At 35.1% G+C, this 12,379-nt stretch overlaps 1 protein-coding gene and 1 long non-coding RNA gene across 12 annotated transcripts; one reads left to right on the forward strand and one right to left on the reverse strand.

Moving 5' to 3' along the window:
- LOC128541669 (uncharacterized) lies at positions 1-8,526 on the forward strand. Its single transcript, XR_008365647.1, has 3 exons — positions 1-767; positions 6,312-6,404; positions 8,391-8,526. It is a non-coding gene; the product is annotated as an uncharacterized LOC128541669 (long non-coding RNA).
- LOC128541668 (FERM domain-containing protein 6) lies at positions 1,957-10,366 on the reverse strand. 11 transcript variants are annotated; one of them, XM_053512194.1, is made up of 19 exons: positions 10,219-10,366; positions 9,988-10,087; positions 9,780-9,853; positions 9,616-9,674; positions 9,297-9,471; positions 8,404-8,559; positions 8,235-8,306; positions 8,044-8,112; positions 6,789-6,948; positions 6,299-6,496; positions 6,020-6,145; positions 5,905-5,927; positions 4,020-5,525; positions 3,788-3,851; positions 2,995-3,015; positions 2,656-2,847; positions 2,504-2,533; positions 2,333-2,419; positions 1,957-2,244 (listed from the first exon to the last, which is right to left on the reverse strand). In XM_053512194.1, exons 1-13 carry the CDS (start codon positions 10,318-10,320, stop codon positions 5,442-5,444), a joined length of 1,398 nt encoding a protein of 465 aa, XP_053368169.1. In that variant the 5' UTR covers positions 10,321-10,366; the 3' UTR covers positions 1,957-2,244; positions 2,333-2,419; positions 2,504-2,533; positions 2,656-2,847; positions 2,995-3,015; positions 3,788-3,851; positions 4,020-5,441. The 11 variants fall into 11 exon arrangements, with proteins under 11 accessions (XP_053368169.1, XP_053368168.1, XP_053368162.1 ...); XM_053512193.1 differs by having other exon boundaries at positions 2,950-3,015; XM_053512187.1 differs by lacking the exon at positions 2,995-3,015.
- Between the last annotated feature and the right edge of the window lie 2,013 nt (positions 10,367-12,379).

Below are 12,379 nucleotides of genomic sequence, written 5' to 3' on the forward strand. Positions count from 1 at the left end.
AAGAGAAGGAGAGTACACTTTTAATGAATGCGTAGTTGGGGGATGACCCTGCTGATTCCAAACAAATTTTGCTTCCTCAGAAGATACTGCCGCTGTTGCCATTTCCTGAGGATGTTGGAGGTGAATCCCAGCAGCTGGTCGAAGATGGTGCACAGATACCGGTAGTCCATGACGACCTCCACTGATCTTCCGCGGATGGTTGTGGTGACTGCTGCAGCCAATTCCCGCTGCTTTTTGGAAAATGTCATCATCTCCTTGGTCTTTTTCATGTTCATTTGAAAAAACAGGAGCTGGAGTACATTTAAGCAGAGCGACTGAATACATTTACATTGCTGCTATACTTAGGTACATATTCTCATATCTGTACTTCATTCTTATAGCTGTACTCCATTACATCGTACAGCAACTATTTTATTTTTATTTAACTACATTTATGCATGGCACTGGAATTTTACCACTTGCTGACTATTATGTATAATAGCATGACTTGTATTTCCATCAAAGCATGCGCAAGAACGCAACAGGTGTTTGACATCAGAAGCTGAGCTAGTTTCAGACAGTGACAAAACCGGATTCATAATCAGGAAGAAGTGTGTTAGTGTGTGTGTGTGTGTGTGTGCGTGCGTGCGTGCGTGTATGTGTGTGCATGCATGTGCGTGTGTGTGTGTGTGTGAAAGAGAAAGAGAGAGTGTTTTTTTTTTTGTGACAAAGGCTACTGTAAGCTTAATGCCCTCTACATTTGATACTTAAGTAAATCCAAAGGGAAGGTAAGTACTTTTGTACTTTTATTCTAGCAGACATGTAAAAGGAGCACTTTGTCCACCACTGCCTACAAGCTCACTTGTAAGACTGTGAAATTGTGGGTTAATCTATTATCTAATTTTCAAAGGGTTTCTTATAAATTCAAAGGGTTCCCAAATATTCCCCAAAGAAAGGACACCAAAATGAAACCTGGATCTTTGCAAAATGTATTGCCTTGTTTTTTTGCATCTTTAGCAAAGGGGAAGGCCATTACACAGACATGTTTTGACATGCCTGCGTTTTGATACCACATAAACATAAGCAGTAAGAAGGGGGATTTCCCGATTAACATTGCTGCATTAATGAATGTTTGACTGCAAAGATTGATCAAGGCTCTGTATTGAGAAAAATGTATTGCCTTGTTTTTAGATGAGGTCTAATTGTGTTTTACAAAAAGTAAGCATCAAATTATTATTGTTAAATTTTTTCAATGTAAATGTTTTCAAATCCCATAATTGGGTCATAAATAATGAATAGGCCGAACAATCCAGAAATAAGAGTAAAATGACCCATGGCCAGGTCATCACAGCAATTTCTGCATGTGGCCCAGTGTGAATTGAATTCCTTAATGATATGAATCCCTTTCAACAGATTTGTTTGTCATTTATTTAGAAGACATGGTTTTGGCTACTTAAAATAGTGTATGCATTCAAATCAAGTATGCTACATTGCTAATAAAGTATGCAGCATTGCTAATAAAGAAGTGCACAAAAATACAGTACATATAAATACAGAAGTTATTACATGAAAGGCAGCTTTTCAGGTTATTATATGAAAGGCATAATTTTTTTTTGTTACTTAACCATTTACACTACATGATACACCTTGAAAGAGGAATCTATATATATAATAATTAAAACACAATAATAATAATTAAAAAAAAGGACACTGCTACTTGGTAATGACTAATGTGATTAGAAATTAATGACAAATATTTAAGTCCATTAGAATTAAGATGCCAAAAAATATTTTTTAATTAAAATCATGTTGCTGCAGTGTTCCTTGTATTTTTATACTACATTGTATAAAAACAGGATTTTTTTATTTATTTAAACATTGCTTACAATCATAAAATATTTTACAAAGGGTAAAATGAGTGCAGTTGTAGTTTTTTTTTTTTTTTTGAAGTGTGAGGATCTTGTGAGTCAAGTCAGGTCATGTCATGTCATTTTATTTGTATAAAACATTCAAAACAGCAGCAGTTGACTTACTTGTAGAAATTTGAGTGCAAAATGCATGGCATAAAACAAATTAAGGAACAAGAGAAACAAAACATTAAAATAGAGTACTGTAAAAGTTAAAAGTAGTTATAAAAATTATAAAAGTAGTACTTAGTCAAACTAACCTATGAGTGCTTTATGTTGTTGGCATGTGCCAAAGATGAAACAATATCCATTAGTCAAAAAACAACAATAAAAATCACTAGCAGTAGAGTAAAGGCACCTGAAATAAAGCACAAAGGTATTGTTATTTTAAAGCCTAGGGTAAGTCAAGAAATAATTGCAGTTGAATAGTGACTGAAATACTGTACCTCCCGAGTATGTGTTCTCAGATGATGCCTTGTTCACTACTGTTGAGGTAGCACTACTGCGTATGAACTCTCTTGTGCAATCTAAACCTAAAATGTCATTTGCTATTAATAGTCATTTTAAATGAATGCACAATAAAAAATAGAATTTGATCACAACTTAATTCAACTCACTTTCTTGATCTTGCGCACATGTATGATTCTCTGTGATGTGTAAAAGACAGAATATTATTATTATATTATTGGCTTGGAAGCATTTCCTTCTTATAGTTTAAGTATACAAAAAAGTGTATCGACAGTTAGAATGTTTATGATAGGCAACATACCAATTGGGACCTTATTAAGTTCAATATCCACACAGGTGAGATCAGCATCAGACCATTTAAGGCATGTCATTCCATTATATCTTTCAGTTCTGCAGTTAGGATGTTTCTCATCACATGGTGTTTCTTGCTTCATTTTACTAAAGCAGGAAAGATTTTCCTTTTGTAGAATTGCCACTTTGTACTTGCAGCTTTCTGGTGGTTGGGTGGAGGATATGCAGCAAAATAAAATTTGTTAACATAATAAAAAGATTTGTTAACAGAAGTATAAATAAATAAATAAATAAATATGAATACATGAATATATGGATACAAAATCACCAAGATGAGACCAACTCACACCTGGCTGAGCTCATGTCAAGACTGAAATCAGATGCTCAAATGTGTTAATGTGCTGGTTGTAGTGTCTTCCGAAACTAACATGATCTTTCTCTTAAATTAACTAAAATAATCTGCATTCATATTTTCATTTTGTATGAACAGGTACTCAGGATATATATATATATATGGCATGGTCCATTTTTTAGCAGTGTAATCCTATTTAATATCACGGCATTGGGGGTGTTAACGGCTTTGCAATTATGCAAAAGATTCATATTTTTTTCAAAGAGCAAACAAAGCATATAACAATTGGAAAACCAAAGCAAAATTCCACAAACTTTGAAACATAGCTTCTTAAAATTTCTAAATGCAATATAGCTCCACATACAAAGATATACACAGACATTTAACATTTAAAACGTGAATAAAAACATACATTACGATAAATAAAAAATTATATAAATGTAGTGTGTTGCCATTATTATGACTATTTTTGTTGTTGTTTTTGAGTTATCTATTTTTAAACATGCATAGAAGCATTTTTTAAATTAAGTTTTAAAATTGGCCAATCTGAAGGTGGACTGTACCATAGACAAACGTCTAGGAATTGATCTAACTCTTTCATCATTTACAGAATCAGAGATCACTGTAAGAAAGTTTCATTTTGTGGATAGATGAGCTGTTACCCTTATAACTGCTGACAGAGAGTCAACAATGTATTAATAATGCATTAATAACTAAACCATACTTGCTCAAATATGTAACACATTTTGATAAATACTGTACATTGTGTCATAATGCAAGCAATTCTTACCTAATTGGAGAATGATGCCTGTACAAAGTAAGATACACAGCACCATGAGGCACATTTTCTGCATCTGGAATATAAAGAGATTTTTATGTTCTCAGTATATTCCTTTAGAGAAGAGTCACTAAAAATGTACTTACACAGTACTGTATGTCTTAAGTGCTGAGCATGCATCAAATAAATAAAACTAACACGAGAGCAGTGCTACACAAAGAACACAATAAAGAGGCACACTTACCATGGCTAAGTATCAGATGTATGAAGGTGAAGACCCAGCACATGACAGGAAAAAGTTCCTTCTGATGCACGTTGCATCATTTAATGCATACTAGAATGCTCCACCTACTGTCCCACTCAGTTTGTAAATACCACTACCAGTATGACTTTCTTGTGAATGAATTGTATATATTTTTAGGCTATATATAATAAGTAAAGTAAAAATGTGTGTTGTGTGCGTGTGTGTTTCATTGTTACTACACAAAGATTATATCAAATGAAAGATTAAAAAGAAAGAAATAAACCTCATTTTCAAAGTACTCTGATCCCAAGTGAACTGTACAATTATGAAACTGATTCATGTTTGCTCGAAGCCTTAGTTACTGTTAATGATGTAATCATGCTGAGAAAAAAAAAAGGAATCATCACCTTTACAATAAACAGTGTCACCTACATTAAAAAGATTCTTCACAGGAAATGTTTATTCCAGATAAAAACATTTTCTCAGACAACATTTATTGAGAGGAGTTGTCACATTTTTGGGGGAAATTTCCCAGGCCTCCATTCCGAATAACAACAAACACATACTCGCAAAACAATGATTTTAGAGAGAGAGTGTAAAGCCACAAGAGGGCATGTGATACAGTGATTTTGTCACAGATGAGCGTATGCTGTTAGGAAGGATGTGAAGTAGAGAGACTAAACCTCCTAACCCATTATAAACTATGACTTTTATAAAAATGGGGAAAAATACAACAATCTAAAATACAACTTTCATTAAATACTACTAATATATTCACTATAAATACTTTTTCTGCCATGCCAATATAGCATATTAGCTTTGGTTACTAATCAACATAACAGAACAAAGACATAAGTGTACTTTTTTGTTTTATTTAGTTAAGCACTAATAATACAACATTATATATATAATGCATACATCAAGAATCTTGCTATACAGTTTTAAACACAGCTCAGCGAGTAAGATGTTACAAGTAGAACCAATAATAGAATCTACCCACTGACTTGTCTTTGTGTAAAAATGGAGAACCCAGAGGAAGTTCCTGGTTTTGTCATGCTATGCATTACTGCGCATGTTTAAAAAGAAATAGAAAAGCGAATAATGAAATTTAAAACAATTAGTTTAATACGTTTTATAATTATCAGATGCTGACCTCCAAAGTCATGTTTGACTAATTTGGCCCACTGATAACAGATCCTGCAGGGTTTCGTGAATATTTTGTGGTGAGAGAAAGCGAATGAGTGATGGGGCAAAACACAGGAAATGTGAGGGTGTGTGCTCTTAACGTACATGCATTTCATTGTGCATTTATCTATTCGTGTGAAAGGAACATGTGCAGATTTATAAACCTGAGATAATTAAAAATATGATGTCCTGTCCTTATATCAGTAGGGTATTGACATGTTCTTCAGGAGTTTATGCCTAGTGTGTTACAGTAAGATTCTCCATACTCTCCCCACACTGGTCCTTAGTATGACTGCAAGCTCTCCACCTAGCTCTTAAAACCTACAGAACACAAAGCTGTCAGTTAGCTGACAATTCATTCATCATTAATCTGTGAATACATCAGGAAAGGATATGAAAAATATACCTTAAGATTTGCAAGCTCAGATACAGGCAAGGTACTGGCCTATACTAAGCAATATTCAATACAGTTCCTCTAAATGTATTAAAAGCAATCCAAGGCAAAATGAAACTAGATAAAAACAGATGAGGATTTTCTCTTCTTTCGAAATCTCTTTTCTCTCTCTCTCTCTCTCTCTCTCGCTCTCTCTCTCTCTCTCTCTCTCTCTCTCTCTATATATATATATATATATATATATATATATATATATTATATTATATTTTGCGTTTGTATGCCCTAATAAAAACATTTAATGCTTGCCTGTTTCATCTCCATGGAAAAATCTAGAGAGCAAAAAGAGGAAATATGATGTTATTGGTCATTGTAGATGTATTGCTACTCTAACATGGTAATATGGCAGATTGTGGCCTCTCACCTGTCCACTGAGATACATTCACTAATGGAGGCCCACCTACAGACACACCCTGCAGGCGTTCAGTCAACTGTATGATCTCTTCAGGGTCATCAACATACATCTCCTCTGGCTCATCAACACACAGCTCTGTCACACACAAGATCAAATATTTTTTTAAAATATACATAAGCATTTAATCATGTTGTTAATGAAACAGATGATGTCTTCTTTAAAACCAAATAAGTTTTGCACGAGTTTCATTAGTCTATTTCTGCAATGACATCATGTAAAATTACTGACCTATTTCTCCTAGTGCTTTTCTAGAAAATCCCCAAGCTGTATCCCCAGCATTTGCTACTGAGAAAGTTGCCATGGTGTCAGCATGGTGTTGCCGAGTATTGTCCAGGTAAGTCATTATGGACGGAAGCTCATCATCACTCTCCTCCCAATCTGGATCAATATTGTCCCTGATATACACCTCCCTTTGCTTCCTTCTCCCTGTAGAGTGGAAATGAAGTTTGTCACACTTAATATGTAATCCATTGTTGAAGATGTAAAGATCATACTACATAAAATATTTTGTAGGCCAGTTAGCGAAATGGGAAGGCTTAAATCAGTGATACCATTGTGGAATTCCTGTGTATTCCAATCATTTAGGAATAACCAGTGTTTTTTTATGGTAGTATATGAGGTTTTGATTTGAAGCAGAAAAAGAAGCTAATGATGGAGCATTCACAGGGAAAAAAATAGATTATGCAAGCTAAGAATAGACAGTAGCGTTGGCATTAACCTTTTCTCTGCTGCTGTTTAAATGAGTGTTGGTTGAGTAGGTTCACATGGTGATTGTTGCTCATATGCTTTAGGAGGTGCTGCGATTGCATCACTGACCGCGTATACATCACCAGTATTTCCCCAGCCAGGCTGTCTGCCCTTATTTCAAACCTTCGACCCTGTTAACACCAACATGTGTTGTATAAGGACTACAAGTCAAAGCCATGAACACAAAACATTACATTTACAATTTTCATTGTTTTAAATAAAACCTTGATATTTAATTAAAAGTTATTTATGAATGTAAACATTGAAGTTATTACCTATGAACAATCAGGTCCATACATTTTGTTCAAGGTATTTTTATTTATTTATTTTTTGCATGTGTTCTCTGTAAATCAGCACATTTAATTAGAAATGAAACACTTAATATGGGAGCATCAAGACTTTCAGCATTAAATCAAAGGGTTTCATAAAAGTGTGGCTTGGATAAAAATCCTTTGTAGTCAATGACTGCTTGAGGTCTATAACCCATGGACATGACCAAATGCTGAATTTCCTCTCTCAAGATGCTTGACAGGTCTTTCCTGCAGCTGCTGCTTGTTTGCGGGTATTTGAGTTTTGCATTTAGTTTTGTCCTCATTTGTAAATGAAAAGCATGCTCTATTGGGTTGAGAGCAGGTAAACATTTTTTTGTCCTGGGTACATTTCACTTTATTTTTTGGGTCATTGGCAATATAAAGCAGGGTTCTATGAGTTTTGCAGAATTTGACTGAATGCTGCACGTTAGAATTCATCATAATGCTCAGATTCAGTCAAAGTAAAAGTAAGAACATTTTCACTTTGCACCTTTTTTGCACCCTGTGAACATGTCCTTACTTTCACTGTCAAACGTTCGGAATTGTGATTTCTACACTTCCATTTATGATTTTATTCTTCCACAAACTAGGTGGTTTGCATGGTTCTTAACATAGTTCCAGTAATATCAAATATCCTTAGATGTTTTCTTTGATTGATCCATAATTTAACCCCACCCTCAAAGACCTTTTTTCTCACTTGCTAACAAGTAGTTTTCATTAAGCACTTAAGGAACACTAGTCAACACATATGCTGTCTTTTGGGGAGCTTTAAGAAACGCTTCATTTGTGACTTCCTCTTAAGGATAAGCACCATAATCAAATACTATTGCTGAAGTACAACTTCCCTTTAACCACTGTCCTTTTACTTGCTATTTTTTTAAATAGATAAACTTTGTCTTTTGTAGGAAATTTTACCTGAAATTTAAGACGATCTATGCCTGACCAGGCAAACTCATATAAAAGCTGATATTCTCCACTGGCTGTCTATAAAGAAGACAGAAGAAAGGACAGTGATTTAAGTCAATTCTCAAACCTCAACATGCAAACTCCACTATGAATACACTTTGGTTTTACATATACTCATGGTGTGTCGAGAACATGTGTACCTCTATGTCATATATGTGCAGCCCTGTTAAAGCCAGGCCCAGTAGCATACTGGCTCTTTTTTCCTTTTTACCCTATAAAGAAGACAGATAAAGCATGCTTCTGAGATGGCAGTATTCACTTTGGTTAATGTGTTTTCTGTTTTTTTTTTCTCTCAGATTGGGCCCTGACCTTGCATATGCTGTAGAAGGTAAGAGGCACATCGCTCAGGCTACAGGCTTCCTCGATGAAGAGCAGTGAAGCATCATGCGCAGATATTCCCTTCAGCTCTCTGTGCAGGGCTGGAGTGTGCTGCACCACATAGTTAAATCCACGCTTTTTCAAAATCTAATAATATAAAAGAATATTTAAAATTAGACTTTTAGAATTAGATCTTAATGAAGTATTAGAGTATTCTGTTTCTAAAGGAATGTAATGTAATATTCCAAAAATGTCCCAAACCCTACAAATATTCTGTATCTGTGTTTTGGCCTATGAAAATCCTTCACTGTGTTCAATATTAACATTATTTAGAACTTCTAAGTCGAAAAAGTAAAAAAGTATATTCTTTTGCACATATCTTAACCAGTATTAAAATTCTGGTTTAGAAGTAAAACACCCAACAGAGCTCTGCTGTGACTAATTTATACACATAATAACAAACACACAGGGGCATTTTAGTGTAGCAAATTCCGAAACTGGAAAATCCAGTGGAACCCCACAGCATGCTGAGATAATTAGAAACATGAAACTGTAACCTGATCGCAGATTTTAAACATTGCTGCTGGAGATGAGGTGGCAATGCTATTGGAAGTCATACCATGCTGCATTTAGCATAAAGAATTAGAATTGAAACCATTAATGAATATAAATCAGAAATTGCTATAAATAATTTAAAAAGTACCTATTGTAAATAGGTACCTATTCTAAATTACCTAACAAATGACCTATTGAATATAAAGAGGCATAAACAAGAACTTTTAAAGCTTGATTTAAAAACTATGCATGACTTATATTCTCTGAAACATTATTCAAGATTTTTAACACAATTTTAATAAAACATATTTATCCATATAATGGCCCACCCAAGGAGGAAAATAGTCCTGGGGAGTGAAGTAAGTTTCCTCTTTCCAGTCACCCAATTCTGCCTGTAAGGCATACGCAGCCAGTTGAAAGTACAGACCTTCCTGCCCGTAACACCGAGAGCTCAAGACTCTGTTTTTTAGATCAGCACAGTACAGATTACGGACCTCCTCGTCTCTGAAGTCAGATAAAGGTGTGAAAAAAATGAGGAACAGAAAGTTCCTCCAACTTTTAATACAGGAAATGAAAATGACTATGTTAATCGACTTGTGGCATGACAAAGATTTTTTTTCACATGACAAAGTGCTCATTTTTACTTACACAATTTGCTGACCATCTCTTACATAGTACTGAGCTCTTAGATGAAGAACCATCCTGTCCTGTCAAAATAATGAAAACGCTCACATTAAATTGGGATATAACAGAAAAGTCTTGGTATTTTATAAAATATTTTGATGCACTCAGTCATCCTTAGCATTACTGACCATGTTCTGCTTCCGTGTTTTGGGAAAATATGTAGTTAGTTTCTTCTCCGGATCGAGGAATAGGTAGTCCTTATCTAAACCATTAAACTAAGTTAAGTATTAGTTAAAATATGATGAATGCACAAAAAAAATTATAATAATCTTACTCAGCAGTAAAACTCCCCCACCTACTCACACATTAAGTACCCACTCACACATTAACACCAACCTACAGGACCCTTTTGCAAACTCAGGCCAAAAATATGTAGATTCTTAATACCAAGTTGTTCAGAAAGTTGTTTCATCATCTCTTGTGTCCTGCACTTTACCTAAAGTAAAAAAAACATTTTCACACACACACACACACACAAAGGGATTTTTATAAATAAATGTCCAAATGAATGAGTAATGTTATCATGCAAATTAACATGCTCATTAATATGTCAAAGCATTAACTTACCTCAACAGTTATTTGGATTCGGCTCTTATTGGGTAAAACCACTTCACACAAAGTTGTTTTCTGATTAGCTGAGTTCGGCATGGTCTCTCCCTTTTTCAGCATTGTCTGTGAATCTACTAATCTCTTGAATTCCTTCTATCAGACTCCTACTCCCTACAGCTCTGACTCTCTCCTCCTCACTGTCCTCCCTAAAAAATGGTGTGTCCTTCTTCTAATTGTTTTTTTTAATACTGTATATGAAAACCTCTTAATAAGTATTTCTAATTTGTATTGCTCTTATTGTTTTGACAGCTGTTCTTTTTTTACATTTCCAATACCATGATGAGGAAAAGAAAGGCAAATATTATTAAAGTAATATTTCTATGCTTCTAACAGCTAAATGGAGTTTTGTCAAGATTCAGCTGCTATATCGAACTGAAATATACCGTGTGGCAAACATCTGCATATGACAGGTGTCCACATACTTTAAGCCATGGTTTATAATATTAATCATAATAATTATTATTTGAACCCCATTATCAGATAAAAAAAACCTGACAGACACAAGATGCATACTGTATGTTGTCTGTCTGTAAACAACTAAAAGCAACTCTAATTTATACACCACATGGGCTTTATTTTGGGGGATTTATGGGTTTACAACATGTTTTTCTTTTTGCTGCTCCTATAAGGGATAACCAAAATAGATCGTCCAAGCCGCATTTTTTTTTTTGCACAGGTTTTAGCCGTTCAAAGGGTGCCCTGGATCCCCAGTGGGTGGGTGTGGGGCGTTGCCGGAACACAAACCTGTGTTCCGACAACCTGTGTTCCGGCCACGCTCAGTGCATGGTTCGTCCTAGCACTAAGCCAATAATGCCATGTTTGTGCATCAGTAGTTTAAGCATTAGTCTGGGTTGGGTTATTTGACTTGACATATTCTCGCCTTACTTGGTGGGTTTCCTCCCACAATACAAAGACATTCAAATTAGGCCAATTGGTGTTTCCAATTTGCCTGTAGTGTGTCAATGTGTGTGTGTTGTGGTAGAAAATTTTTAATTAACTGAATGTACGTCTTACTAAAAGTCTACATAATTATAGGCGAGTTAGAGTTGCAGACTTGGAATATGTGTATGTGTAAGAAAGAACAAGATGTACAGAAAGTAAAGGCGTTGATATATCTACCAAGACAGAAACTTGGCGTCAGAAGATGTAACTCGCCTGCTTATCAACAACCAAGGAAACAGCTCTAATGTTTTTCTTAAACATTATGCGCTTAATGAGGGCCAGGGGTAGCTTAGTGGTTAAGGCATTGGACTACAGTTCGGAAGATCCCAGGTTCAAACCCCACAACCACCATGTTGCCACTGTTGGGACCTTGAGCAAGGCCCTTAACCCTCAACTGCTTAGGTGTATAATGAGATTTAAAAAAATGTAAGTCGCTCTGAATAAGGGCGTCTGCTAAACGTAAATGTAATGAAATGGGGGGGGGTTACCTCTCTTTTACAGAGGGAGTTTAAAATAAACCTCTACTCTTGTTGTGATACTATTAGAAGAGTTGTTAATTTAATTTTCACCAAAGTGTGTTTGCTTATGCCCTGTGATGGACCGGCACCCTACTTCACACCCAGTGAGATACCTAAATAAGAGATTTTAGTTGCAAAGAATGCTACACATATTGTGGTATTTTAATAATAATTATAATAATTTGTCTAATGTACCTTACAGCACAGTGAATTTTTTTCACATATCTCACACGGTTGAACAATTCTATTTTAAGAAAACTACTCCTTTAGAGTGGAAAACCATCCAAGCAAACTGCAACCGGTCATGTGAGATGTAAACTGTACATTGACATCAGTTGAGGGGTGAGAAGTTGTGGTATAAACCATGAGCCCTATATGAATAATGGCTATGACATCTTTTAGTAACAATCTGGGACTTCCCACCATGTGAGTACTAACCCTATTTTTTTTTTTAAAGGCTGTGACGAAAGCTGAGTTATGTTTATAAGAAAAAAAAAAACCCAGGAGTGGACTGCTGTTCACATAACTAAACTGACATAAATTATATAATATCCTGCTCTTTGATAGCGTATGTGCATTATATTTCCAAAAGTATTCGATCGCCTGCCTTCACATGCATATGAACTTGAGTAACATCCAATTCTTTATCTATATGGTTT

The sequence above is a fragment of the Clarias gariepinus genome, chromosome 14 (assembly GCF_024256425.1).
Source record: "Clarias gariepinus isolate MV-2021 ecotype Netherlands chromosome 14, CGAR_prim_01v2, whole genome shotgun sequence".
Classification (NCBI taxonomy): Eukaryota; Metazoa; Chordata; class Actinopteri; order Siluriformes; family Clariidae; genus Clarias; species Clarias gariepinus.

Bases quoted from the DNA above. Each gene is read 5' to 3' on its own strand.
- LOC128541668 (XM_053512187.1), bottom strand. From the start codon at position 10,320: ATGCTGAAAAAGGGAGAGACCATGCCGAACTCAGCTAATCAGAAAACA. The intron at 8,113-8,234 runs GTACACATGTTC...TCTTCTTTATAG, and splicing joins TGCACATATATGACATAGAG to ACAGCCAGTGGAGAATATCA. The intron at 6,146-6,298 runs GTCAGTAATTTT...TGTGTGTGACAG, and splicing joins AAAAGCACTAGGAGAAATAG to AGCTGTGTGTTGATGAGCCA.